Source organism: Orycteropus afer, unplaced genomic scaffold (assembly GCF_000298275.1).
Source record: "Orycteropus afer afer isolate SDZICR_OR568_19922 unplaced genomic scaffold, OryAfe1.0 scaffold00487, whole genome shotgun sequence".
NCBI lineage: Eukaryota > Metazoa > Chordata > Mammalia > Tubulidentata > Orycteropodidae > Orycteropus > Orycteropus afer.
Window position 1 is genome coordinate 1,079,779 of NW_006922074.1, and position 23,147 is coordinate 1,102,925.

At 47.5% G+C, this 23,147-nt stretch overlaps 2 protein-coding genes across 2 annotated transcripts in view; one reads left to right on the forward strand and one right to left on the reverse strand.

The window, feature by feature from the left end:
* Positions 1-2,981: 2,981 nt before the first annotated feature.
* On the forward strand, positions 2,982-8,611 carry ALKBH2 (alkB homolog 2, alpha-ketoglutarate dependent dioxygenase). Its single transcript, XM_007955000.2, is given in 4 exon segments — positions 2,982-3,279; positions 5,767-5,965; positions 7,714-8,021; positions 8,538-8,611. Coding segments are annotated over 4 exon segments (879 nt in total).
* Positions 8,612-10,681: 2,070 nt separating this feature from the next.
* USP30 (ubiquitin specific peptidase 30) overlaps positions 10,682-23,147 on the reverse strand; it is a 38,886-nt gene continuing 26,420 nt past the window's right edge. Inside the window, exons 5-13 of the mRNA XM_007954981.2 lie at positions 20,954-21,052; positions 20,339-20,384; positions 18,771-18,865; positions 17,109-17,168; positions 16,389-16,475; positions 14,252-14,332; positions 13,960-14,164; positions 11,908-12,028; positions 10,682-10,946 (exon numbers count right to left, since the gene is read on the reverse strand). Of these exons, the coding sequence (XP_007953172.1) occupies positions 10,682-10,946; positions 11,908-12,028; positions 13,960-14,164; positions 14,252-14,332; positions 16,389-16,475; positions 17,109-17,168; positions 18,771-18,865; positions 20,339-20,384; positions 20,954-21,052 (1,059 nt within the window). The remainder of the gene's footprint in view (positions 10,947-11,907; positions 12,029-13,959; positions 14,165-14,251; positions 14,333-16,388; positions 16,476-17,108; positions 17,169-18,770; positions 18,866-20,338; positions 20,385-20,953; positions 21,053-23,147) is intronic.

Consider the following 23,147-nt stretch of genomic DNA (forward strand, 5'->3'; position numbering starts at 1 on the left):
TGTTTGAGCCAGCTTAATAAACGAACCTTTATGTCAGGAGTTGCCGTGCAGTGAATTACTTAGATGGCATTCTTCTCCATAGTGTTTGTAACTCCCATGAGATTACTGGGTGGGACCATGCAAATAAGGTGTGTAGAACTCTCATGTTGGGATTGGTTAGTTTTGTCCCTCTGCCAGGCTTAAATGAGCCCTCCTAGGGGCAGAGAGGGGATCTCACTGACATTCCTGAACCTGAGTTGTATCCTGTTTCTTCCCTAATAAACCCCACAATTGTGAATATTGTCTGTGAGTGGCTTTCATGTGCCCGTATTTCAAGTACCAGCAGAGTCACCCATGGCAGACAGTGTTACCTGATTTTCCAGTCTAAGACAAAGAAGAAGGATGGGGCCGTTCACTTCTGAAAAAATTGGCCACTGAAAACATTATGAATGGCAGGGGAACATTGTCTGATATGTTATCTGATCTACTGCTGGAAAACTATGAACAGCCCTGAAACACTGTCTGATTTAGTGCTGGAAGATGAGCCCCTCAGGTTGGAAGGCACTCAAAGCACGACTGGTGAAGAGTTGCCTCCTCAAAGTAGAGATGGCCTTAATGACATGGAGGGAGTAAAGCTTTTGGGACCTCCATTTTTTGATGTTGCACGAGTCAAAATGAAAAGAACCAGCTGCAAACATTCATTAATAATCGGAATAAGGAATGTACGTATGAAGTATGAATCTAGAAACATTGGAAGTTGTCACAAATTAAATGGTATGTACATAAATCGATATCCCAGGCATTAATGAACTGAAATGGACTGGTGTCGGCCATTTTGAATCAGACAACTATATGGTCTACTAAGACTAAGCTCTAGTAGCATAGCGCCTAAGGCACTTGACTGCTAACCAGAAGGCTGGCGGTTCAAACCCACCAGCCACTCCTCGGAAGGAAGGTTGGGCAATCCTACTTCGGTAGTGATACTGCCTCAGAAACCCAAGGAGGGGTCGCTATGAGTCGGGGCCGACTCGATGGCAAATAACAACAACAACAAGACTAAGCAATAAAAAAAGGAAGGAACTACTGATACAAACAACAGCATGTACAAATCTCAAAAGCATTATGCTAAGTGAAAGAAACCAAATCCAAAAAGCCACATATTGTATGATTTCGCTTATAAGGAATTCTGGAAAAGTGAATAGGGGCAGAAAACAGATTGGCGGTTGCCAGGGAGGCAAGGACTGGGCGGGGGAGGGAGTTTGACAACTAAGGAGCCTGAGGGAATATTTTGGGATGGTAGAACTGCCCTGAATCTTGATGGTGGTGACGGTTTCACAACTGTGTATGATTTGTCAAACTTCTCAGGAGGTCCATGACCTCAAACATTCATCCCACTGGAGGAGACAGAGTAAATAAGAATCAGGAGCAGCAATAGAACTTGCCATTCCTTTTTAACATAGAAGCACTTCTCATACATCCTCTCGTTGAATATTCGTGGCCCCTCTCATGACATAGGTTTTGAAATTCTTGCATTACAGGTGAAGCAATTCAAGCCCAGAGAGGTTAAGTGACCTGTTGGAGCCCACACAGCACCAAGGAGACAGAAATGAAGCTGAGAGTCTGCCCGCTGAGCTCACACTCCTATCCACCATGATATGTTGGTGACTTAATTACCTTTCAAGACATTAAGATAATCTCCAGTGAGCGGTGACACAAACAATTCCCATTCACCCATGGTCCCTCAACAGTCAAGGCACAAGCGATGTTAAACTGAAGCGCCGAAATGATTGCAAAGCATCGAGAAAGCCAGCAGGTGGCGCCCGGAGGCTTCTCGCCAACTTGTTTTGCAAATCTCGCATTTCCCAGCTTGCAGTGGGATCTACCCGGAAGCAGTGGCTATGATCCGGGTGAGTGTTTTTTCTTTCCCGCCAGCCCCTTCTAGGATGCTTGCTAGATTCGGAGCTGCACAGGTGCTGCCTTAGATCTTAAACCCACCCCCGACACCCCCCCACACACACCCTCACTCCCCGGTGGCCAAAGTACGTGTTACAGTCCTTACATTCGGAATTGGGCGCGTGTTTTCATTTAGATTCTTAATCTATCCATTTAAGTGTTACTGCTAGGAGCTCTGGCAGTGTAGTGCCTAAAGGCACTTGACTGCTAACCAGAAGGTTGACGGTTCAAACCACCAGCCACTCCTCGGAAGGAGGATTGGGCAATCTGCTTCTGTAGTGATACTGCCTCGGAAACCCAAGGAGGGGTCGCTATGAGTCCAGTCGACTCGACGGCACATAACAACAACATTGTAATACTGGCATGGGTGGTGGGTGGTTATAAGTCCCCTTCTTCTGTGTGGGGTGAAAAGGGGGAAGGTGTTTTAACCAAGATTCCTAGGTGACTTTTAGCAAATCCCCCACTCAAGGGGTCAATTTTCTTTTCTGTAAAATGAGAATCTGGACTAGATGGTCATTTACACAGTTGACTGTGGCTTGTGAATTTCCGAGCTCAGTGGAACTTAAAAATTCTGGTGCTCGGAGGTTGGGTGCAGACTTTAAGGTTGCTAGTAGCCAGGGATTCTAATGATGGGAGGCCCTGGACCCACTCATTCTAGGGTCCTTCCAGCTTTATTGTTGTTATATGCCCTAGAGTCAGACCCGACTCACAGCGACCCCTCCTTGGGTTTCCGTATCACTACGGAAGTAGTGGGTTTCAGTATCACTACCAAAGTAGATTGCCCAACCTTCCTTCCTAGGACTGGCTGGTGGGTTTGAACCGACAGCCTTCTGGTTAGCAGTCAAGTGCCTTAGGCACTATGCTAATCTCTATTTCCCTTCCAGGTCGTGATTTTAAACTTTAAAATGGAAACTTGAAAATAGTGAGGCTTGTTGCTGTGGGACCACTTACCAGGACAGATTTTCTGCCAGAGAGACAGTGCCCGGGCAACCTCTCCCTGTTTCTTTGCCACGCCTCAGATGCCCAGGTCCTTGCTTTGAGGAAACAGGATGGACAAATTCCTGGTGAAGGGTCTTCTCAGGGAGCATTTGGGAAAAGGTGTGGAGAAGAGCTTGGAGGAGGAACAAGACCATGCAGGTGAAGACCCTCCTTTGTTGGGACCAGAAGAGGGGAGCCCAAGGAAAAGGCTGAGGAGAGACGCTGTGGAGGATGGACCTGGCTCCGCAGGGCCCCGCTGGCGGCACATTCGGGCTGAGGGCCTCGTCTGCGACTACATAGTCCTGTTTGACCGAGCTGAGGCGGACAAGATTTTCCGAGAGTTGGAACGAGAAGTGGAATATTTTACAGGTGAGGAGAGGACTGTGGTGAGTGTAGGTATGTGTTTTGAAGGCTTGTTTGAGAAAGCCACTGGTTTGTGTTTAGAGAGAGTCCTGGGTGCAAATGCTTCAGTGTGTGGCTACTAACTAACCAAAAGGTTGGTCGTTCGAGCCTACCCAAAGGTGCCCTAGAGGAAGGGCCTGTTAGTCTGCTTCCAAAAAGTCACAGCTTGAAAACCGTTCTCTGTGACATGTGGGGTCACCACTAGAGGTGTTTTTTGTTTGTTTTAGTGGTAGTTCTATGTTTAACTTTTTGAGAAGCCACCAAACTGTCCTAGAGTGGCTGCGCCATTTTACATTCCCAGATGCAATGGACAGAGGTTCCACTTTCTCTACAGCCTTGCCAACACGTGTTCATTTTCTAATAATAGCCAACCTAGTAGGTGTGTAGGAGCTCTGGCAGCATAGTGCCTAAGGCACTTGACTGCTAACCAGAAGGCTGGCGGTTCAAACCCACCAGCCACTCCTCAGAAAGAAGGTTGGGCAATCTACTTCCATAGTGATACTGCCTTGGAAACCTAAGGAGGGGTCGCTATGAGTCAGGTCTGACTCAGCAGCACATAACAACAACAGTAGGTGTGGAATGTGGGCAACAGTGTTTTTCAAAAGCTTACAGTGATTCTAACATGCACCACGGATGAGACTCACTGGTCTAGTAAGAGAAACAGACAAATAACCGGGGAACCCCAGCGGTTCTCAGCATCACCTAGAGGGCTTGTCAGAACTCAGATGGCTGGCCCCACTCCCTCAGTCTAGTTTCCGTAGAGTTTTTAGGTGATGCTGCTGGTTCAGGAGGTATACATTTGAGAACTGCTGGTCTACCCTGTAATGAACATACAGGGATCTGGCTGAGCGTTTGGAGGGAGGCATGGAAAAGCTCACGGAAGTTCCCAGCCTGAGCTGGGTTAGCCCCATCATTCATGGAGCCAGAGGCCCTTAGACCCCGTGGGTCTAAGATCCGGTAAGTGGCAAATCATCCTATTGTAAGTTGCCATCAGTCCGTTCTGACACAGGGCCCCGTGTGGGCAGACTGACCTGCTCTGGAGGGTTTTGCAGGCCTTCCAGAAGCACACCTTGCGGCCTGTCACTCCAGGCACCTCTGGGTGGTTCGGACCACCGGCCCTGTAGCTAGTTCAGTGCTCAACCATTCGCACCACCCAGGGGCTCCTACAAACCACTGTAGTGTAACCAAAGGAGCCCTGGTGGCGCAGTGGTTAAGCACTTAGCTGCTGTCCAAAGGTTAGCAGTCCGAACCCCTCCCCCGCTGCTCTCCAGGAGAAAGATGTGGCATTCTGCTTCCAAGACACTTGCAAACCCTGTGGGGCACTTCTAGTCTGTCTCAAGGGGTTGCTGAGCCAGAACTGACTCCGGTGCACAACTGCAAGCATGTAACCTAACACCATTGTGCTGAACTGTAAGCCTCTTTATTTATTGTGCTCTGCTGTAGTTAAGACGGTTGACACAGTGTTAAAAATATACTGTACTACTACTGTTTCTCTAAATGTAGACAGGAATCACCATTCTGTGTGAAAACTTGGGGCAGTCCTCAATGATCTTGGAGGTGTTAAGTAGCTTTGAGTGACACAGTGGAATGCTGTTCTTGCTTTACTTCCTTTCAATCCTGAGTGCTCTAACGTGTTACACGTTTCTGCCCACTGCACAACCTACCTTCCCTTTCCTGCATGTTATTTTTGTTAGTGTGCAGTGCCAATATTTTGTACAAGTTGCTGTCTTCAGTTTCCATTTCTGGTCACATGGAAACTTCACTTAAGGTAGGTATTATCGATTCAAATTAATGGAAACCAACACACGGTTTAGATTGTTTGTTTTCTAATTACTGGCAGAATACCAAACTTGACCTGGGACTTTGAGTATGGCTTGTGCTTTTATTGTACAAGTATGGTCAATTATTTTTAGACTATTTTTATGCACATAGCAGGAGATTAAAGAAAATGAATAGAAGGATATTACAGGATATACCTGTAATACAGTAATATGAATAAGGAAGGCACCCTGGTGGCAGTGTGATTAAAGCTTTGGGCCGCTAACCAAAAGGTGAGTGGTTTGAATCCACCAGCTGCTCCATGGGAGAAAGATGAGGCAGTCTGCTTTGTAAAGATTGGAAACCCTATGGGACAGTTCTACTCTGTCCTATAGGGTCCCTGTGAATCAGAATCGACTCAATGGCAGTGGGTATGGTAATATGGGTGGGTAAATGTGACTGAAATTCACTTCTGGAAATGTCACTAGACATTTGAGGTTGGTATATGTGTGGGTGTGTGAGGCCAGAACCCTTCTACTTAATTTATCATTTTTGTGCTTTAATGAGTGAGTGTATTATTTACATGGGCGTGTTATTTGTAGAAAAAGCACAGTACTCAGGGAGCACGTGTTTGTGCCCCTCTGGATTTCCAAGGGCCTTGGGGAATAGGGCTGACTGTGTGTGTCGTCTGCACAGGGGCACTGGCCAAGGTTAAGGTGTTCGGGAAGTGGCACAACGTGCCCAGGAAGCAGGCAACTTACGGCGATCCCGGGGTGACCTACTCGTTTTCAGGCCTCACTCTGTCTCCGAAGCCCTGGCTCCCAGTCCTAGAACGCGTTCGGGATCATGTTTCTCGGGTGACTGGACATACCTTCAACTTTGTGCTCATCAACAGGTGACACCTTACTTTTCACTTTTTTAGGTCACCTAAAATTTTACACGTCTGTCTCTTTCAAAGGAAGAAGTTAGGATTCATTTGTGCTACAAATACTTTCTTCACACACAGGGATGTTGTTGTTGTCAGTTGCCGTCAAAGTGATTCCAATTCCTGGTGACCCCGTGGGTTTCAGAGTAGAAGTGTGCTCCATAGGGTTTGCTTGGCTCTCATCTTAATGGAAACAGTTTGCTAGGCCTTTTTTCTGCAGCGCCTCTGGGTTTGAACTGCCAACCTTTAGGTTACCTCCAGTGCTGCTCTAACAGAAATACCACAAATGGTGGCTTTGAATAGTTTATTCTCTTAGTTTAGGAGGCTAGAAAGTCCGAGCTCAGAGTGCCAGCTCTAGGGTCTAGGTGAAGGCCCCTGCACCGTGGGCTTTAGCTCTGCCCCTTGCTCCTAGCCCAGCGGAGCTAGAGGCTTCTCTTAACTCAGGCAGCTGCTGGCTGCTGAGGCTGACAAACCCAAGGTCGACAAGTAAAATGGCACAGTCAGTATTATCAAACAACACAGCAGGCCACCAGTTCAAGTCCAGAGACAGTCCCAAGATCAGCAGACGACATGGCCAGCCACTCACTGATAACTCAGCCAAATGCAGGATCTAAGCGTGCCAAAAAAAGCTCAAAGACCTTTCTTAAAACTTCTCCTTATATACTGGAAGCAGACCACATCTCTAAGGCAGCTACTCAGCTGCTCCAGTAGATTCTGCCATGGTGTTGATGACCAGTCTCATCCTGGGGAATAACTACATCCAGCTGCCCAGCCACTCAAGACCAGCCCCAGCCAAGCTGACACATAACCTTAACTCCCACAAGCTCCAGCTGCTTGCACAACTTAGGGACGTGGCACATGGGACACAGCAGTGGAAATGCATGAGCCAAGGCAGTCTCCATGGTGCTCCCCCAACATTGAGAGGTGATTCAGTATACATCACAGTCACCAGTGTCTTGAAGGGAATTCAACAGGCTGGTTTGACTGAGAATGGCTAGGTGTGGGGTGTAGGGTGGGCTTCTCAGTAGCAGCCATGCTGACATTTGCAGCCAGATCCTTCTTTTTGGCGGAGGTTGCCGTGTGTGTGGTAGATGCTGACTAGCACCCCTCACCTCTACCCACCAGCTGCCAGTAACAACCTCCCCAGTCATGGCAACTACACGTCTCCACATTGCCCACTGCCCCTACGGAGAAGCCCTGGTTTAGGGGCGGTCACTTTAGATGAGGCAGTAGCGTTTGGGGCTAATCTCTGAATAGAGGGCAAGCAAGCCACAGAGACATCTGGAGAAAGAGCAGAGGCAGCTTGGCATGTCCAAGAGGCAGGAAGCGCCTCAGCACAGCTGGGAAGCAGTGAGGAAGGGTCTGGGATGAGCTTGGGGTGGGCAGCAGGCAGACTTTGTCAGCAGGGCACATGGATTGCTTCTGTGTGTAGGGAGAAGCCATTCTACGTGGTGTTTACACATATGAACCAGGACAACTGTGGCATGTTCTCGGTTTCTTTTGGTGTGTTCAGTTTTAAAGCACATGACTGGAATGACTAGATAACAAAGTGCAAATGCTGTGGGCTTGGCCCCTCTGTAGAACCTGAGAGAGACCCCACGCCCCCGCGGAGCCATGACAGTAATGGCTGTGCATGCGGCACCACGTCACATTGTGCAAGAAAATGGGGTCTGCGGGAAAGGGATGTTTTCAGGAGCTGGCTTGTCTTGTCATTGCAGGTACAAAGATGGCTGCGACCACATTGGCGAGCACCGCGATGATGAGCGAGAACTGGCTCCTGGGAGCCCCATTGCTTCCGTCTCCTTCGGGGCCTGCAGAGACTTCTTCTTCCGGCATAAGGATTCGCGAGGGAAGAACCCCTCCCGGCGGCTGGAGGTGGTCAGGCTCGCGCTGGCCCACGGAAGTTTGCTGGTGATGAGCCCGCCAACCAACACTCACTGGTATCACAGTCTCCCTGTGCGAAAGAAGATTCTGGCTCCGCGGGTCAATCTGACGTTTCGTCAGATTCTGCCTGCTAAGTAAAGATGTTTGTAACAGTGCTTCTGTTTTCTCTCTCCTGCTCTCTGCTAAGGGAGAGCTGATGTTTCTTGTACCTCGTGGGAACACACACGAGGTTCACCAAGGCCCAGGCCTTAATCCACAACAGAGGATGCTGTATCAGTCAGTAAACCAGGAGACAATACCAGTTTATTTTTCCTAACAAATGATTCTTTTATTGCTATAATACATGGCAGATACAAAAGGTACCTTTAGCAAAGACATAAACCAGCAGTTATCATGGCATAAACTACTAGTTTAACTTAGGTTTATGCAAAAAGCAGCTACCTTTGTAGATAATTTAAAACTGGAAACAGATCATTTGGCTGCTACTTGATTCCTAATAATTTACCAAATGAGGAAGTGAGCTTTAATCAGATGAAGACTTTGCACAGATATTGTTCACGTTTACAACCTTGGCTCAGCCCTGTCTTCTGACTAAAGGTCTGCTGAAATCTAAGCTGTAAGAGGATCACCCCTTTCAGCCTGTCATTGCCAATGGCAGATTTCAGAGTGAGCGGTGGCAGAAGAGCAGTTACTCAAAGCTACGGCTTTGGGGTGCAGCTCAGGGTCACATGACTGGGCAGTTACTCCACTAGACCCGGCTAGAACAGCATAGCCAGGGTCAGCCATGGAAGAAGGGCCATCAGCAATGAAGGGATCAGGTGGTCCTTTCACGCTAATGTTTGTGGCCCAGAGTTCCTTCACAGTATATCCGCTGAGAGCTAGTTACTAAGTCCTTCAGATGCCCCGGGGTCCGTGGCTTCTTGCACTTTCAGCTGACACCAAGGCACCTTCTTGGGCCGAGCAGCTCTCCACTGCCAGAGGTGGCACAGGGCTTCGCCTCCCCTCAGGTGACCATCTGGGTGGGTCCGATTCCCAACCTTACCTCTGCAGGGTCCGTTTGCATTTACCGTCCTTTTTCCCACCCCCCATAATAATAATAAAAAAAAAAAAAATCTAGCTACAACAGGTGACCCTGTGACTTGCTGTCGCGTTAATTCCAACTTACAGTTACCCTACAAGACAAGGGTAGAACTGCCTCATAGGGTTTCCAAGGCTATAATCTTCACAGAAGCTGACTGCCACATCTTTCTCCTGCAGTGTGGCTGGCTGAGTTAGAACCGCTGACCTTTCCATTAGCAGCTGAGTGCTTAAACACTGCACCACCAGGGCTCTGTAAAACACAGGTAGTAATCAAAGTCCCTCCAGCCCTAGGCTGCATTCCACGTTGTTGTTACGTGCCTTCGAGTCGGGCCCGACTCATAGCGACCCCTCCTTGGGTTTCTGAGGCGGTATCACTTCAGAAGTTGATTGCCCAACCTTCCTTCCGAGGAGTGGCTGGTGGGTTTGAACTGCCAGTCTTCTGGTTAGCAGTCAAGTGCCTTAGGCACTGCACTACCAGAGCACCTTGCACTTCAAGAGACATCTGAAAAGGTAGGGGAAATGCTCCATATATCCTTTGTGTGTTGGGTGACTGGAAACAATGCAGGGAAACTTAAAATAGGGCCATATGATAAACCAAGGAGAGCAAAGCAGTACTGGTCGTCAGCTGGAGCTGTGTGCTTAAAGAGAAACCAGAGCCGCTGCCTCCTCTTTATGGGAAGGGCGGGGCTTTGATGGTCACCCCTCACTTCACAAGTGAAACAGGTCCACATAGGCTGCGGCCCTCGCTGTGTCCTGTCCTGCTGACCCAGCCCTCAAATCGAGGTGGGGACTGTGTGTTCACACAGGCTCAACCTGAAGAGCTCTCCATGGGCAGCAATAAATAAACAGATGGACACAACCGCCCACAATGGATGCCCGTGTACTGAAGAGTCTTTTAAGAGCGGTGGGGTCCTTGGTGCTGCACGGGAAGTGCTCGGTTGTGGCTACTCGCACAGATTATGTTAAAACCACCTCTCCCAGAGTCCACAGACAAAAGAGAAAAGTGACAGGTAAGTGTGTCGCTCGAACTGACAAAGCAGTGAACGACCGTCTCGAGGGGCCAGTTTGGCAGGTGTCTCTTTACTAAGTATAAAGAATCGAAAGATTAGAAAAAGACGTACAAAAAGGGAAGGCGTGTGTTCTTCAGGCCTCTGATCTGGTGTAAGCTCTCCGCTGAATAACTGAAGGAACAGGGCTTTTTACAAACAGTTCCAACACCTCCAAGCTAATGTTTCCAGAACGGACATGCTACAAAAGCAATCACGAATGAAAGGCACTTTTTCTTCTTAGTTTTGCCTTTAATAACTCTGCTGGTTCTTGCCAACATCGTTTAGGCCTGCTCATTAAAAAAGAACTATCCTGAAACATCAGGGGGTTAGCCAGGTCTGACTCCCCTTGGAAAACACTGAACATCCCACGATACAGAAGAGGGCTCCTGAAGTCTGACTTCTTTTGAATCACCTGTACCAGGCAGTACAGAGGCTCTAGACGTGATTTCCTACCGCGATGACAATGCTTCTCAGCGTGTGCTCACACAGCTGTGCAGGGAGCCTGGCGTGGCCAGAATTGGGGCGCTGGCCCCCGTGTGGAGCCTACTCTTAGAACACACTGGAAGGCTGAAGGACTCTGGGGGGCTGCCTGTGTCACACACACACACAGTATGACTTCGCTTCTCTCCTGAACGGTGTGGGCAGCTGCCTCGGCTCTCCTCGGGCTGGACGGTCACTCCTCAGACTTGTACTCCTGGCCCTGGTGCTGCATCCTGGAAAGCACACGCTCATAGAAGAGCAGGTAAGCACTGGCAGACAGGACCTCCTGCAGGCTGGCCCTGCGGACAGTGTCATCAGAAACCCACAGCCACTGGTTGCTGGTGGCAAGAGGGTTCTTGGCTGAAGGTGGGGACCGTCGGTAAGTCACAAAGTGTCCAGAATGCATGTCTCCATGGTGGACGACAACTGCCATCAGACGGAAGAGGTACGTGGAAGAGCTGGAAGGCAGGGACAAAAATAATAAAGAGGCTTTAGAGGGGGCAACAAAAAAGAAAAGAATCCTAGATGTTCAATGAAAGGGGACTAACACAATGGTACAGCCACGTAACTGAGTACTATCAAAAACCAAACCCACTGCCATTGAGTCAATTCTGACTCCTAGTGACCCTAGAGGACAGAGAACTGCCTCATAGGGTCTCCAAGGCTGTAAATCTTCATGGAAGCAGACATCTGTCTCCTGTGGAGTGACTGCTGGGTTTGAATCACCTACCTTTTGGTTAGCAGCCCAATGCTTTAACCGCTGCACCACCAGAACTCCTTCTCAATATTATACAACCATTAAAATACAGATCTATATATTTAGTGGCATGGCAAGATGTCCACTCTGTGTGTATGTGAGTGTGTGTACGTGAGTGTGTGTATGTGTGCACACTCATAACTTAGCATGGGAGACCCTAAAGATTTAACTGGTTGTCTCTAGATGGTATCTTCAGAAGTTGAAGCTTTCCTTTATAATTTATACGTAACGTATACATGCATACACACGCAACACATACACATATTTAGACTTTACCTATTTTTATAATTCTTAAGGTGGTTTCCATTTTGGATAAAAATGAACAGGGCAGCGTACTGTTATTGGTTGCTGCCGACTTGACTCTGACTCACGGTGACCCTGGGTGTTACTGACTACAACTGCCCCTCAGGGTTTTCTTGGCTGTCAACTATACGGAAGCAAGCTGCCAGGTCTTTTCTCCCTCAATGTCACTGGGTGGGTTCAAACCTCCAACCGTTTGGTTTCTACCACCCAAGGATCTTGGGGAACGTATAACACAGTAAAATTCCATTTTAAAATGAAAGAAAAATTAAAGTTTACATCGATTTATCTCAGCGAAAAGCTTATTTCTGAAATGCAGACAAGCATTTGCATGAATGAAGACTCTTCTTGGAGTGGCTCACCTGCAGTCGGGAACGCCCGGGAGAGGAAGAGCCATCGGGGTTGGCAGGGGCGGCAGTAAAGATGGGGAGCAGGCGCCATTCATGAACACTTGTGTTGTGGGGGCCCCTGGCTGAATGAGAACTGCAAGAGAAAAAGGCCTGAGGCAATTAAAATAAGCAGTGGCTCTGGGTAAACAATATTACTTCATTTTGTATCATATTGATCCATAAGATTTCCTACATTTGTGTCCCTCTTTTAATCCCAATAGGAGACTGTATCTGGTTCCTGCTAGCTTTGACAACCCCGGATCATTGAGAATCCTATCCATTTGCTAAAGACATGGGTCAAAGTGAAGCAGGCTACTGCTTCTGACCTAACGAAGGTCTCTCAGCCTTAGCACTACTGCTGGATAATTCTTTGTTGTAGTGGCTGTCCTATGCATTGTAGGGTATTAAGGAGCTCTGGCATCATAGTGGTTAAAGCACTTGCCTGCTATTCAAGAGGTTTGCAGTTCAAACCTAACAGCTGCTCCACAGGAGAAAGATGAGGCAGTCTGCTTCCTTAAAAATTTACAGCCTTGGAAACTCTACAGGGTAGTTCCGCTCTATCCTGTAGGGTCACCATGAGCTGACTCAATGACAGTGGTTTTTTTTAAGTAGTATTTCTGGCCTCTACCCACTAGATGCTCATAGCACCCCACCCACAGCTGTTGTAACAACAAGCATGTTCAGACTATGTTCCCTGGGGGGCAAAATTTTCTCCCTGTTGAGAATGACCAATCTAAACAGTATTCCTTCAATTCTGTCAACTCCTAAGGAATACTAACATGTAATGATATTAATACACGTTTGTGGGCATAGATAAAAAATTAAATACTTTTCTCTCTTTTCAAGTGTCCTATCTGGGGGCGTTAAAATACCAGGAAGTTCACTGTTGGCCTTTTAAACAGTCACCATGGTTTGTGAGCAGATGTGCACCCCAGCTGGGAGAAGCAGCTGGGGTGAAGAGGTACTTGCTTGAAAACAAGGGCCAAGGGCTGTGTCCTCTTCCTGCCTAGCCACTTCCTTAATATTAATCAGCTGACCTGCCCCAGGAGCGGCAAAATAGTCTCCCCGAAATGATGCTTTGCCAGGCCACTCAATGGTGGCTGCAAAAAAGAACAAAGAGGGGTCGGGTTGGGTCTGGGTCGGGGAAGGGGGCGAGGTGCAGGGAATAAAATCCTGACGTCACTGGAAGCAGCATGTGGGTGGTAAGTTTACACTTGGAGCCTTCAAGTCGCTAGGGTTTTAGGTTCCTCGCCTCAGTATCTTATTTAAGACACAATGCACTCTGGCACCAGTTCCCCCATGTGCCGTTTGCCCCGGACCAATCCTTGAACCTCTCGGAGCCTCCATGTTTTCTTCAGTTAGACTGAGTGATAAGAGCTACCTTGCTTCACTGGAGGATGCAAATGGTTAACGAACGCAACTGCTGACTGAAAGGCTGGAGGTTCACCTTTCCCCAGAGGCACCTTGGATTTCTGAGATACTAGCCACTGACAGTGCTATGGAGCACAGTACACCCTTGGGGTCACAAAGAGTCAGACTCCACGTGATGGCAACTGATTTGGTTTCAGTTGCTTCCCTGGTGCCAAATTTACCCATCAACCTTCAATGAGGACAGTAATGGAATTACGGTAAGCACAGAGCTCAGGAAGGAATCAGTATCAACACAAGACCCTCAGTGATCTGCAGCTAGGACAACTCCTGTCTAAACGAGACAACTGTATTGCAAGAAGGGAGAAAGAAACTCACTGGAATAATGGGATGTGAGCTGGTTTTTTTAGTCAAAAGACCAGAAAATAAGAAAAATGACACTTTTCCTCTAATGCTTTTTCATTTGTAAAATAGCTTTAGAAACTGTACATTTCAACATCTTTAAGAGATCATCCCTGTCCTACCCAATCCTTCTGTTCTCAAGACTCTAAGCAGCCAGAACACAAGCCACTCCTTCCCATCACAGAGGACCAGAGGGGGTGGTGCCGACACTCTGCTCTCGGCTACAAACTCCTCAGGGCATTGGGCTCCGCACACCTGGCTCAAGGGCAGCCGGTCTGCCCTGCAGCTCTAACGTGGGCCCCGCGCCATCCTTCGGTTTTGGCTTGTGTCCAAGGAGGCGGTACTTGTAGATGTCCATCATCAGGAACTCGTTGAACTGCACGTGCTCGTGCCGCTTCAGGGGCGCACCGTGACTGGACCAGCTCAGTCTCTGCAGGTGGATGCACAGGCACTGAGGGAGCTGTGGGGGAAACAGTGGAGCCGTTTAGGGAGTGGGACACACCATGTGTGTGAAGCCAAGCCACCAAGGTGTGTGGGGTGGGCTCACCTTCCCCAGTTTTAATTGTTTGACAAAAGTAGTCCTCTGGTGCTCCACCTTCTCTCCATTCAATGTGCCTTTGGCTTCAATCTGAAATAAAAGCAGCAAAGATGCTCGAAGGAGGGCGTCTGTGGAGAGCTGCAGGTCAGCCAGCGTTATGGCTGTGTTCACCTGTGCTTGACACAGTGGGACCCAGGTGACGCATGTTTCATTTAAGGCATTGCACTTCCACCTGGCAATGAAGTTAGCTGCAGTTACTTGTGAACTGCTGTCACTGACCCCTCTTGGCCTAAATCACACTAACAGTGGAGGAAAGAAGAAAAGAAGGACCACTGATCAACACTGAAACCCTGCTGTGGTCATGTAATCTAGTTTGTTCCGTCTTAAAAAATTCTGTTCCACACCTATTGTCATCAAGTTGACTATAACTCATAGAGACCCCTATAGGACAGAATTAAACTGCCCCATAAGATTTCCAAGGAGCTCTGGTAGCACAGTGCCTAAGGCATTTGACTGCTAACCAGAAGGCTGGCGGTTCAAACCCACTAGCCACTCCTCAAAAGGAAGGCTGGGCAATCTACTTCCATAATACTGCCTCAGAAACTCAAGGAGGGGTCGCTATGAGTCAGGTCTGAATTGATGGCACATAACAACAACAACACAGGATTTCTAAAGGTGTAATTTCTACAGAAGGAGCCCTGGTGGTACGGTGGTTAAGCGCTTGGCTGTGAACTGAAGTCAGCAGTCTGAACCCACCAGCTGCTCTGCAGGAGAAAGCTGTGACAGCTTCCATAAAGGTCACAGTTTTGGAAACTACGGGACAGTTCCACTCTGCCCTGTAGGGTAGTATGAGTTACAATTTACTTGATGGCAATGGGTTCAGCTTTTGGTTTTAATCTTTACAGAAGCAGACTGCCACATTTTTCTCCTGCAGAGTGGCTAGTGGGTTCAAACCCCTGACCTTTTGGTTAGCTGAGTGCTTAACCACTGTGCCATCAGGGTTTTTTTTTATTCCACACCAAAAACCAAACCAAACTCATTGCAACCAAGTTGATTACAACTCACTGCAATCCCGATTGGGTTTCCAAGGCTGTAGATCTTTATGGAAATAGATTGCCTCATCTTCCTTTTGTGGAGCAGCTGGGGGGTTTGAACTGCTGACCTTCTGGTTAGCAACCAAATAAATGCCTTACCCACTGTGGTAGTTAAGGTTGTGTGTCAACTTGCCTGGGCCTGATTGAGTGGCTGGGCAGCTGGTGGTAGTTATTCTCCATGATGAGATTGGCAATCAACTCCACGGTGGGATCTACCATAAGCAGCTGAGTAGCTGCTTTAGGGATGTGTTCTGCTTCCCATATATAAGAAGCATCTTTGGGGATGGTCTTTAGCTTATGGCATGCTTGAAACCTACATGTAGCCATGTTGTTGTTCAGCAGTCTGCTATGCTCTGCCGATCCTAGGACTTTCAATGGACTGGAATCAATGGCCTGTCATGTGGTTTCATAACATCGGGACTGTACCATTTGTCGACCTTGGGCTTGTTAGCCTCAGCAGCCAGTAGCTGCCTGAGTGAAGAGATGCCTCTAGCTCCAGTGGGCCAGAAGCAAGAGGCAGAGCTAAAGCCCAAGGTCGAGGGGCTTTCACATAGCCCCTAGAGCCCAGCAATTTGAACTCGGACTTCTAGCCTCCCAAACTATAAGAGAATAGACTCCTGTTTGTTCAACCCATCCCATTTGTGGTATTTCTGTTAGAGAGGCACTGGGTAACCAGAACACCCACTATACCACCAGAGCTCCTTCTAGTCTACACAGTTCCTCTTAAGGTGAAATTCAGTTGCATAGGTTGGGGTCAGGCTAGTTATATAGGTAAAAGGCATGAGGGGACTGTGACAAACTAGACAGCAGGTCCCATCTCAAAGCATGGCATGGACACTTTTTCTTTAAGTGTTCTGTGAGTGAAACAAAACTCATGGGGGAAAAGACATCTGGTTCATGGGCTGCCAATTTCCAGACCAAGTTAGGGAGAAATGGCTGCAGCTGAGAAGATCTATTAGGTGGGGTCAAAACTGTCAGGGCCAACAGTGTGAGAAGCTCTATATGAGGACACACAGGCCAGCCAGTGGTGACAGCTGAGGGCAAATGCATACCTTTGTACAGTTGTCACACACGACATCCCGCACGGATTCTGATGAGATGAAGTGGTGCAGGCAGTGGTCCAGGGTCAGCGGGTGACCCTACAGCACAAAAAGGAGGATAAGAGTTATTGCAATTCAGTGGGGAGCTACTGTGAAACTGTTACCAGACAGCAAGGGAAGCCCACACCACCAGATGCTTCCTGAACAAACAAGGCACTCCAAACACTCCAGACTTGCTATTCTGACAGGCTCACAAGTATAAGGAAGCAAGCTGCAGAAAAGTATGGCATTCCAAATGGTCTTAAATATCTTTGAACTCGAGATTCATACAAATACACATGTACAATCACAAAAGCTAAAACCTATTTCCCCTATTCAGCTATAGTACCCAGCTGCTGTCATGCTGATTCCACCCATGGTGACCCCGTGTGAGAGTAGAACTGTGCTGCCTAGGGTTTCTGATGCCGGATTTTTCAGAAGTAGGTTGCCAGATCTTTCTGCTGAAGCACCCCGGGTGGACTTGACCCACCAACCTTTTTGTGAGTAGCTGAGTGCGTTAACCATTTGCATTACCCAGGGTCTCCTCGGGCCCTAGTACCATATTCAAGCTAAGTGGGGGTTCAAATGACCATGTGTCTGAGTAACACACAGCACCTAAGTCCCATAACATGTCTAACAGGCCTATTTAAATGTCTCTGAAAGACTCAAAATAAACCATAGATCAGTACATACCCATGTGGCAGCTGGAATACTTAGTGAAAGGCTATCAAAGGTATCAAATCGAACAGGACTCTGAAATAAACATTGCAGAAGCTCAGGAAAGGTTTCTGTGTGAGGATTTATAAACAGCAAGGTTTATCTATGGCTATAAAATAGTCTAATGTTTAGATACCCAACATTAAAATAATACTAATTTAAAATTTAGAAGCAAATTCTATTAAAAAGACAATCTCATACTAAAAGGCTAATGGGTAGCCTGGAAACACTAAAAGATTCCATATCTCCTAGGAAATACCCAAGGACAGAGCTCCAGAGATGCTCATCACAGCACTGTCTACAATGGCAAAAATGTGGGCAGTGTCATTTTCTAGGGGACAGTTAAATAAGGGCACAGCTACAGAACAGAATATTATACCACATAATGTAGTAGGATGGAAAGAAATACAAGGAAGAAAGACTAGAAAGGAAGAAGTAAGGCTTGTACTCACAGACAACACAATTTGTTTACAGACATAGCAAATTCTAAGGAATTTTAATAAAACTTCCTTGAACCAATTTAAGGGAATTTTTTCAAGGTCTCAAGATACAAGGTCAATATATAGACATTAACCATGTTTCTATATATTAGTAGCAAACAAATGCAAAATAACATTTTTAAAAATCCATTCACAATAGCATCAAAACATAAAATAATTAGGAACAAATTTAAACCTCAATGTTAAAAAGCACAAATGTTGACATGAAATTAGACTGAAATAAATGGAGACACATAACACGTTCATAGATTAGAAAACTTGATACTGTAACATGTCAGTTCTCCTCAAACTGATCAATGTAGTCCCAATCATAATTCCAGCCAGGCTTTCTATAAAATATCCATTGACAGCTGACTCTGTAAGGTCTATGGGAGAAGGCAAAGCTCCTCCTCATAAAGCAAAATGAACAAACAGAATGATGGGATTAGAAGTAAAACAACACAAATGTCCACCAACTGATGAATGGATAACCAATAGTCAGTAGATCCATACAATGGACTATTATTCAGTCACAGAAAGGAACGGACTGCTGATACCTGATACAATAAGGAAGAACCTTGAGAGCAACGTGCTAAGTTAAAGAAGCCGGTCACAGCAGATCACATACTGCATGATTCCACTGACAGAAATTGTCCTGAACAGGTAAATCCACAGAGACACAAGGAGATTAGTGGTTGCCTCGGGCAAGGAGTTTGGGCAGAGCCAGGGAGTTACTGCTAATGCATCAGCAGTTTTCTGATACATGACAAAAATGTTCTCCAACTGACTGTGGTGACCAATATATGTGTCTCTACTTTTGTACTATGTTGGACATTTTATAAAATAAACATTGATTTAAAAACCTCAAAAGAAAGACATAAAAACCAGCCCCAGGATGTGTCCACTGTGAACACAGATCCAGCTAACGTCTGGAAACCCTGCCAGCCCACAGTGGGTTTGTTGCTTCTGGTGCAGAAGTGCCATCTGAGGACTACATGACATGCTGGCAGCGACTAAAGTGGGGCAGTCAGTCCTGAGAGTGCAGAGCCCACGGCAGTCACAACCTTGTACACTGGTATCGGCCCCTGCGCTCTAGACCCTCTCATGAATCTTAAAAGAAAACCTCACCAGACACTATCCAGTACTGGACTGGCCTTACCTGGTGTTCACAGTGTTTGCAGACCATGTTACTTGTAAGTCTTCCATGGAAAGGGTGTTGAGACTTCCAGTGACTGGATGTGGGGTGAGGTGACCCTGGAATACAAACCATCTTTGATAAGCCACCTTTAACCCTTTTGAGTCAACCTCAAAATTCACCCTCTTGTTTTCGTATGTGGTAGAAATGCCCTCTTTAGGGAGGAAAAAAAATTCCTGAAAAGTAAAGTGAAGTATCTTCTTCCTAATTGTCTTCTATTAAAGAAGACATCCCATTCCTGTCTAGGGAATAATTCACAGGAGAATTCTTACAGGTCTCTAAGTGTGGTTTCTGTACAATGGGCACAGTCATAATGAAAAAGGAAGTTGTGTTAACTAACATCTTACAGACATTTGCTTCAAATATTTGAGATGTCAAAAGAAGCACAGCACAAGAGAACGTTCAATAAAGTGATACCAACGGCTGAAACGATCAGAACAAACATGGGCCGGAACACTGAGATTTTCTTTGGCAGGGGTAGGTAATACACACAGCATAGACAGGAACAGGGGCGCCAGAGTCCAGCAGCCTGGGCTCAGACTTGGCTCTGCTTCTTATTAGCTCTGTCACTGGGAAGGTACTTTATCCCTGTAAGCTTCAGTTGGCTGGAAAGGGGGATAATTATTATTCCATTATCCCCCATATCCTCACTTCACAGAGTTTCTGTGAAGCTTAAATGAGATATGATAGAGGCCGGCAGACAACATGGTCTCAAAAAGTATCAGTGTCTGTTAATGCATGGTTAAGTGCTACACTGCTAACTGAAAGGTCAGAGGTTTGAACCCACCAACCGCTCTGTGGGAGAAAGATGTGACAGTCTGTTCCATGATGATCATGGCCTTGGAAACCATATGGGTTTCTAACGCATCATACAGAATTGTTATGAGTGGAAAAAGGAGCCCTGGTGGTGCAGTGGTTAAGCATTAGGCTGCCAACCACAGGTTGGAGGTTGGAACCCACCAGATGCTCCACGGAGGAAAGCTGTGGCAGTCTGCTCCTGTGACGATTATAGCCTTGGGAATCCTATGGGGCGGCTCGACTCTTCCCTACAGGGTCACTAGGAATCAGAATCGACTCACAGCAAAAGGTATTATTAATGCACAAAGAAATCAATGCATTAATTTTATTTTTAAAGCTTAAGCCTTAGAAAACACTAATTTCCTTCTAAGGAGAACTGTGACCATTTTCCGTAAAAGCTGGCTGGTGTGGGAATGCTGAGGACATGACAGAGTTGGCCTCTTAAGACTTCACAGGATCAACTCAAGAAGGCAGAAAGCAAGCCCTTGTGTAAGGTACAAGTAACTCTGTAAAAGGGAACTGAGCAGAGATAGGGTGTAAGAGAACAATTCAAGATGGTCACCAGGGAGTAATTTAAACCCATCTCCAAAGCACAAGTTCCTCTGCAAGTACAGCACGTGTTCAAGCTGGACGGGATGTCACCAGGAGAAAGAAATAATTAAGAACAAGCCAGTGATTTTCACAGCTAGAGCGTATGCACTGTGTGTGTAACAATATCAATGGAAAACAGCTACCTCTTGTGCGACACGTTATCTGTTTCGGGATGCTTTCTGACTGCTGCTGTAAGAAAAACAAGAGACAGACTGAGAACCCGCTGCAAGCCCTGCGAAACCTGCCCGCCCCTGAGGATTCACACTTCTGAGCTGACTGTGCCACTTAAAGATCTACTTCTTCCAAAAGCCCATGTCTTTAAAGTAGCCTTAATCATCCACTCTGGTTGATTACTGTCCCTTCTGCAAATGCAACGGGAATGGATTTCCCTCTTTGGAGTATTTCTCACCCTTTTTATCAGTTCATGAGACATTTCTGCTGTTTCAGGGAAATGCGGATGAGTTTAGCATTCCCCTGGCTCCTTGTTCCCCTTGATTAAACTTGGAGAAGGGACGACACATATTCTTTCTCCTCAAAGCCAACACAAAGTGCAGCAACGAGTCATTTAAAGCACGCTGACATTCCTCACAGAGCCACCACCTGCAAAGAAGGCACCTTTGTACCCTCCCCCAGCCTACTTCCGGCTGCTGCTGACTCTAACTTTTGAGTTTAAAGTTGTTCAAAGGTTTCACTGTGTTGCGTATACCATTAAATGCCAACAAGCTGCACCACGTGTGCGGACCCTCCTAAGGGCTTACCTCCAGAGAGTGCACATCAAACAAATGCGTGACCCGGGGCTGGCGCTCTCGCTCATCTTCCAATGATGAGGTTATCACGTGGAAGAGCTCATGAGCATCCTGTCAAAGGGTAGAGCATTTTTCAGAAAGGGTGGGCTGGGTGGCATCAAGACATCCCTGCACGAGGCCCAGGCTACGATGGGAGGTGGTGGTCTCCGCTGCCAGGTCTAGAAAGTTCGATTTGATGTGCTGCCTCTCAGTGGAAACAGCCCCTTCTGGTTACTGTCTGGCAGTGATTTCAGACTGCTGCTTCAGCCCCTGTGGGCAGATTTTGCTTTCTACCATTTTAAGGAGGAGCCCTGGTGGTGCAATGGTTAAGTGCTCGGCTGCCTACTGAAAGGCTAGCAGTTCAAACCCATCCAGCCAGCAGTGCTTGGATGTGGGGTGAAGTGACCCTGGAATATAAACCATCTTTTGATATGCTACCTTTAGTCCTTTGGAGCTGACCTCAAAACTCCTCCTCCTGTTTTTAGCATGTGGTAGAAAATCCCTTGTTAGGGCAAAACTATTCCTGAAAAGCAGACTGAAATAGCTTTCCTCACTGACTTCGCCCAAAAAAAGACATCTTTTCCTGTACAGGAAAGACCTGGCTATCTGCTCCTGTAAAGATTAAAAAAAAAAAAAAAAAAAAGTCCGCTGCCATCAAGTCAATTCCGCCTCTCAGCAGATTACAGCCTAGAAAACCCTATGGGACAGTTCTACTGTCACATGAGGTCGCTATGAGTCAAAAACTGACTTGACGGCACCACCACCAACGCAAGGCCCAGCTGTTTGCACAAACAGACTCTCGACCGAAAGGCCCAAGAGAGTGACGGGAAGAAAGCAAGGGCCAGCTGTCTCTGAGCCTGTTTTAGTTTTCCTGAGGCGGCCCTAACGTGCAATCCCCGACCCAAACAGGGCAGCTCTGTAAGGATCAAAGCCATCCTTCAGTCCTCTGGGGCAGCCGGGGTCCCCCTCTCCTGAAGGCTCCGAGCCCTGATTCCACTCCCCAGGATACTGCCAACCTGACTACAGATCACCACTGTCCCCGCCCCCAAACTGCAGCCACCACCAACTCTTTCCAGGGTGCCAGCCTCATGGGCTCTCGGCTCCCACTCTTGGCCTCCCCCACCCGGCACAGCGTCTAGAGGGATCATTTAAAATGTAATGTTACCCTTCAGCTTTCAGCCTTCCCATGGCTTTCACTAATAGAGAAAGCCACTCCCCTTCTTAGCTGGCCCCTGCCCAAGGGCCTGGCCTTCCTCCTGAGCTCTCCCTGCCTCACTATGCTGCAGTCCTTGGCTCTTTTCAGTTCCTCAAACCCATGGAGCGTCTCCTTCTTCTCAGGGTCTTTGTACATCATACATCTTGGCCTGAGAAGTGCTTTGCCCAGATCCTCCCATGGCTGCCCCTTTTCAGCCTCAGGTCTCGCCTGAAATCATGCTCCTCAGGAAACCCTCCCTGAGCAACTATCTGCCTCCACACCCCTCAACCCCACTCCCTAGGCAATTCAACAGAAGTATGCCAGCTCCACCTCCAAGTTACACCCCGAGTCTTGACAGGACTGTCCATGCTCTGAATCCACCTTAGTGGAGCCGCCGCCACCTCTGGCCTGATCGCTGCCCCAGCCTCCCAACTCTCCTCTCGGCTTCTGTTCCTGCCTCCTGCGGTTCTTCCTGCACACACAACCAGAGTGGCCATCTTCAGACTTAAATCAGAACCAACCAGGCCCCTAATGGCCTTCCACCCCATACAGAACAAAAGCTAGACTCTTGTGGCCTCCAAGGCTCTGCATAACCTGTTCCCCGCTGCACTGTGCAAACTCTCTCCTCCTCTCCTTCAACCAGCAGCCATGCTGTTCTCCAAACAATGCCTCCTGGCAGCCACTAGAAGGCACCTGTTTGGCTTCTTCTACTCTCTGGAGCACTGGGCGCCCAGACCGCACAGGCCTCGCTCCTTGGTACTTGAGGGCTCAGCTGCAGTCTCCTCTCTGCGGCAGAGCCCTCCTGTCTAAAGTCGCCTCCCCACGACTGCTCTCCTTGTCACCAGCCCCTGACCCTCATGCTTCATCACACGATCCTGTTTTAATTTTCCTGACAAACCGAATCAAACCCACCGCCACTGCACTGATTCCAACTCAGAGTAACCACACACAATGGAGTAGAAAAACTCCATA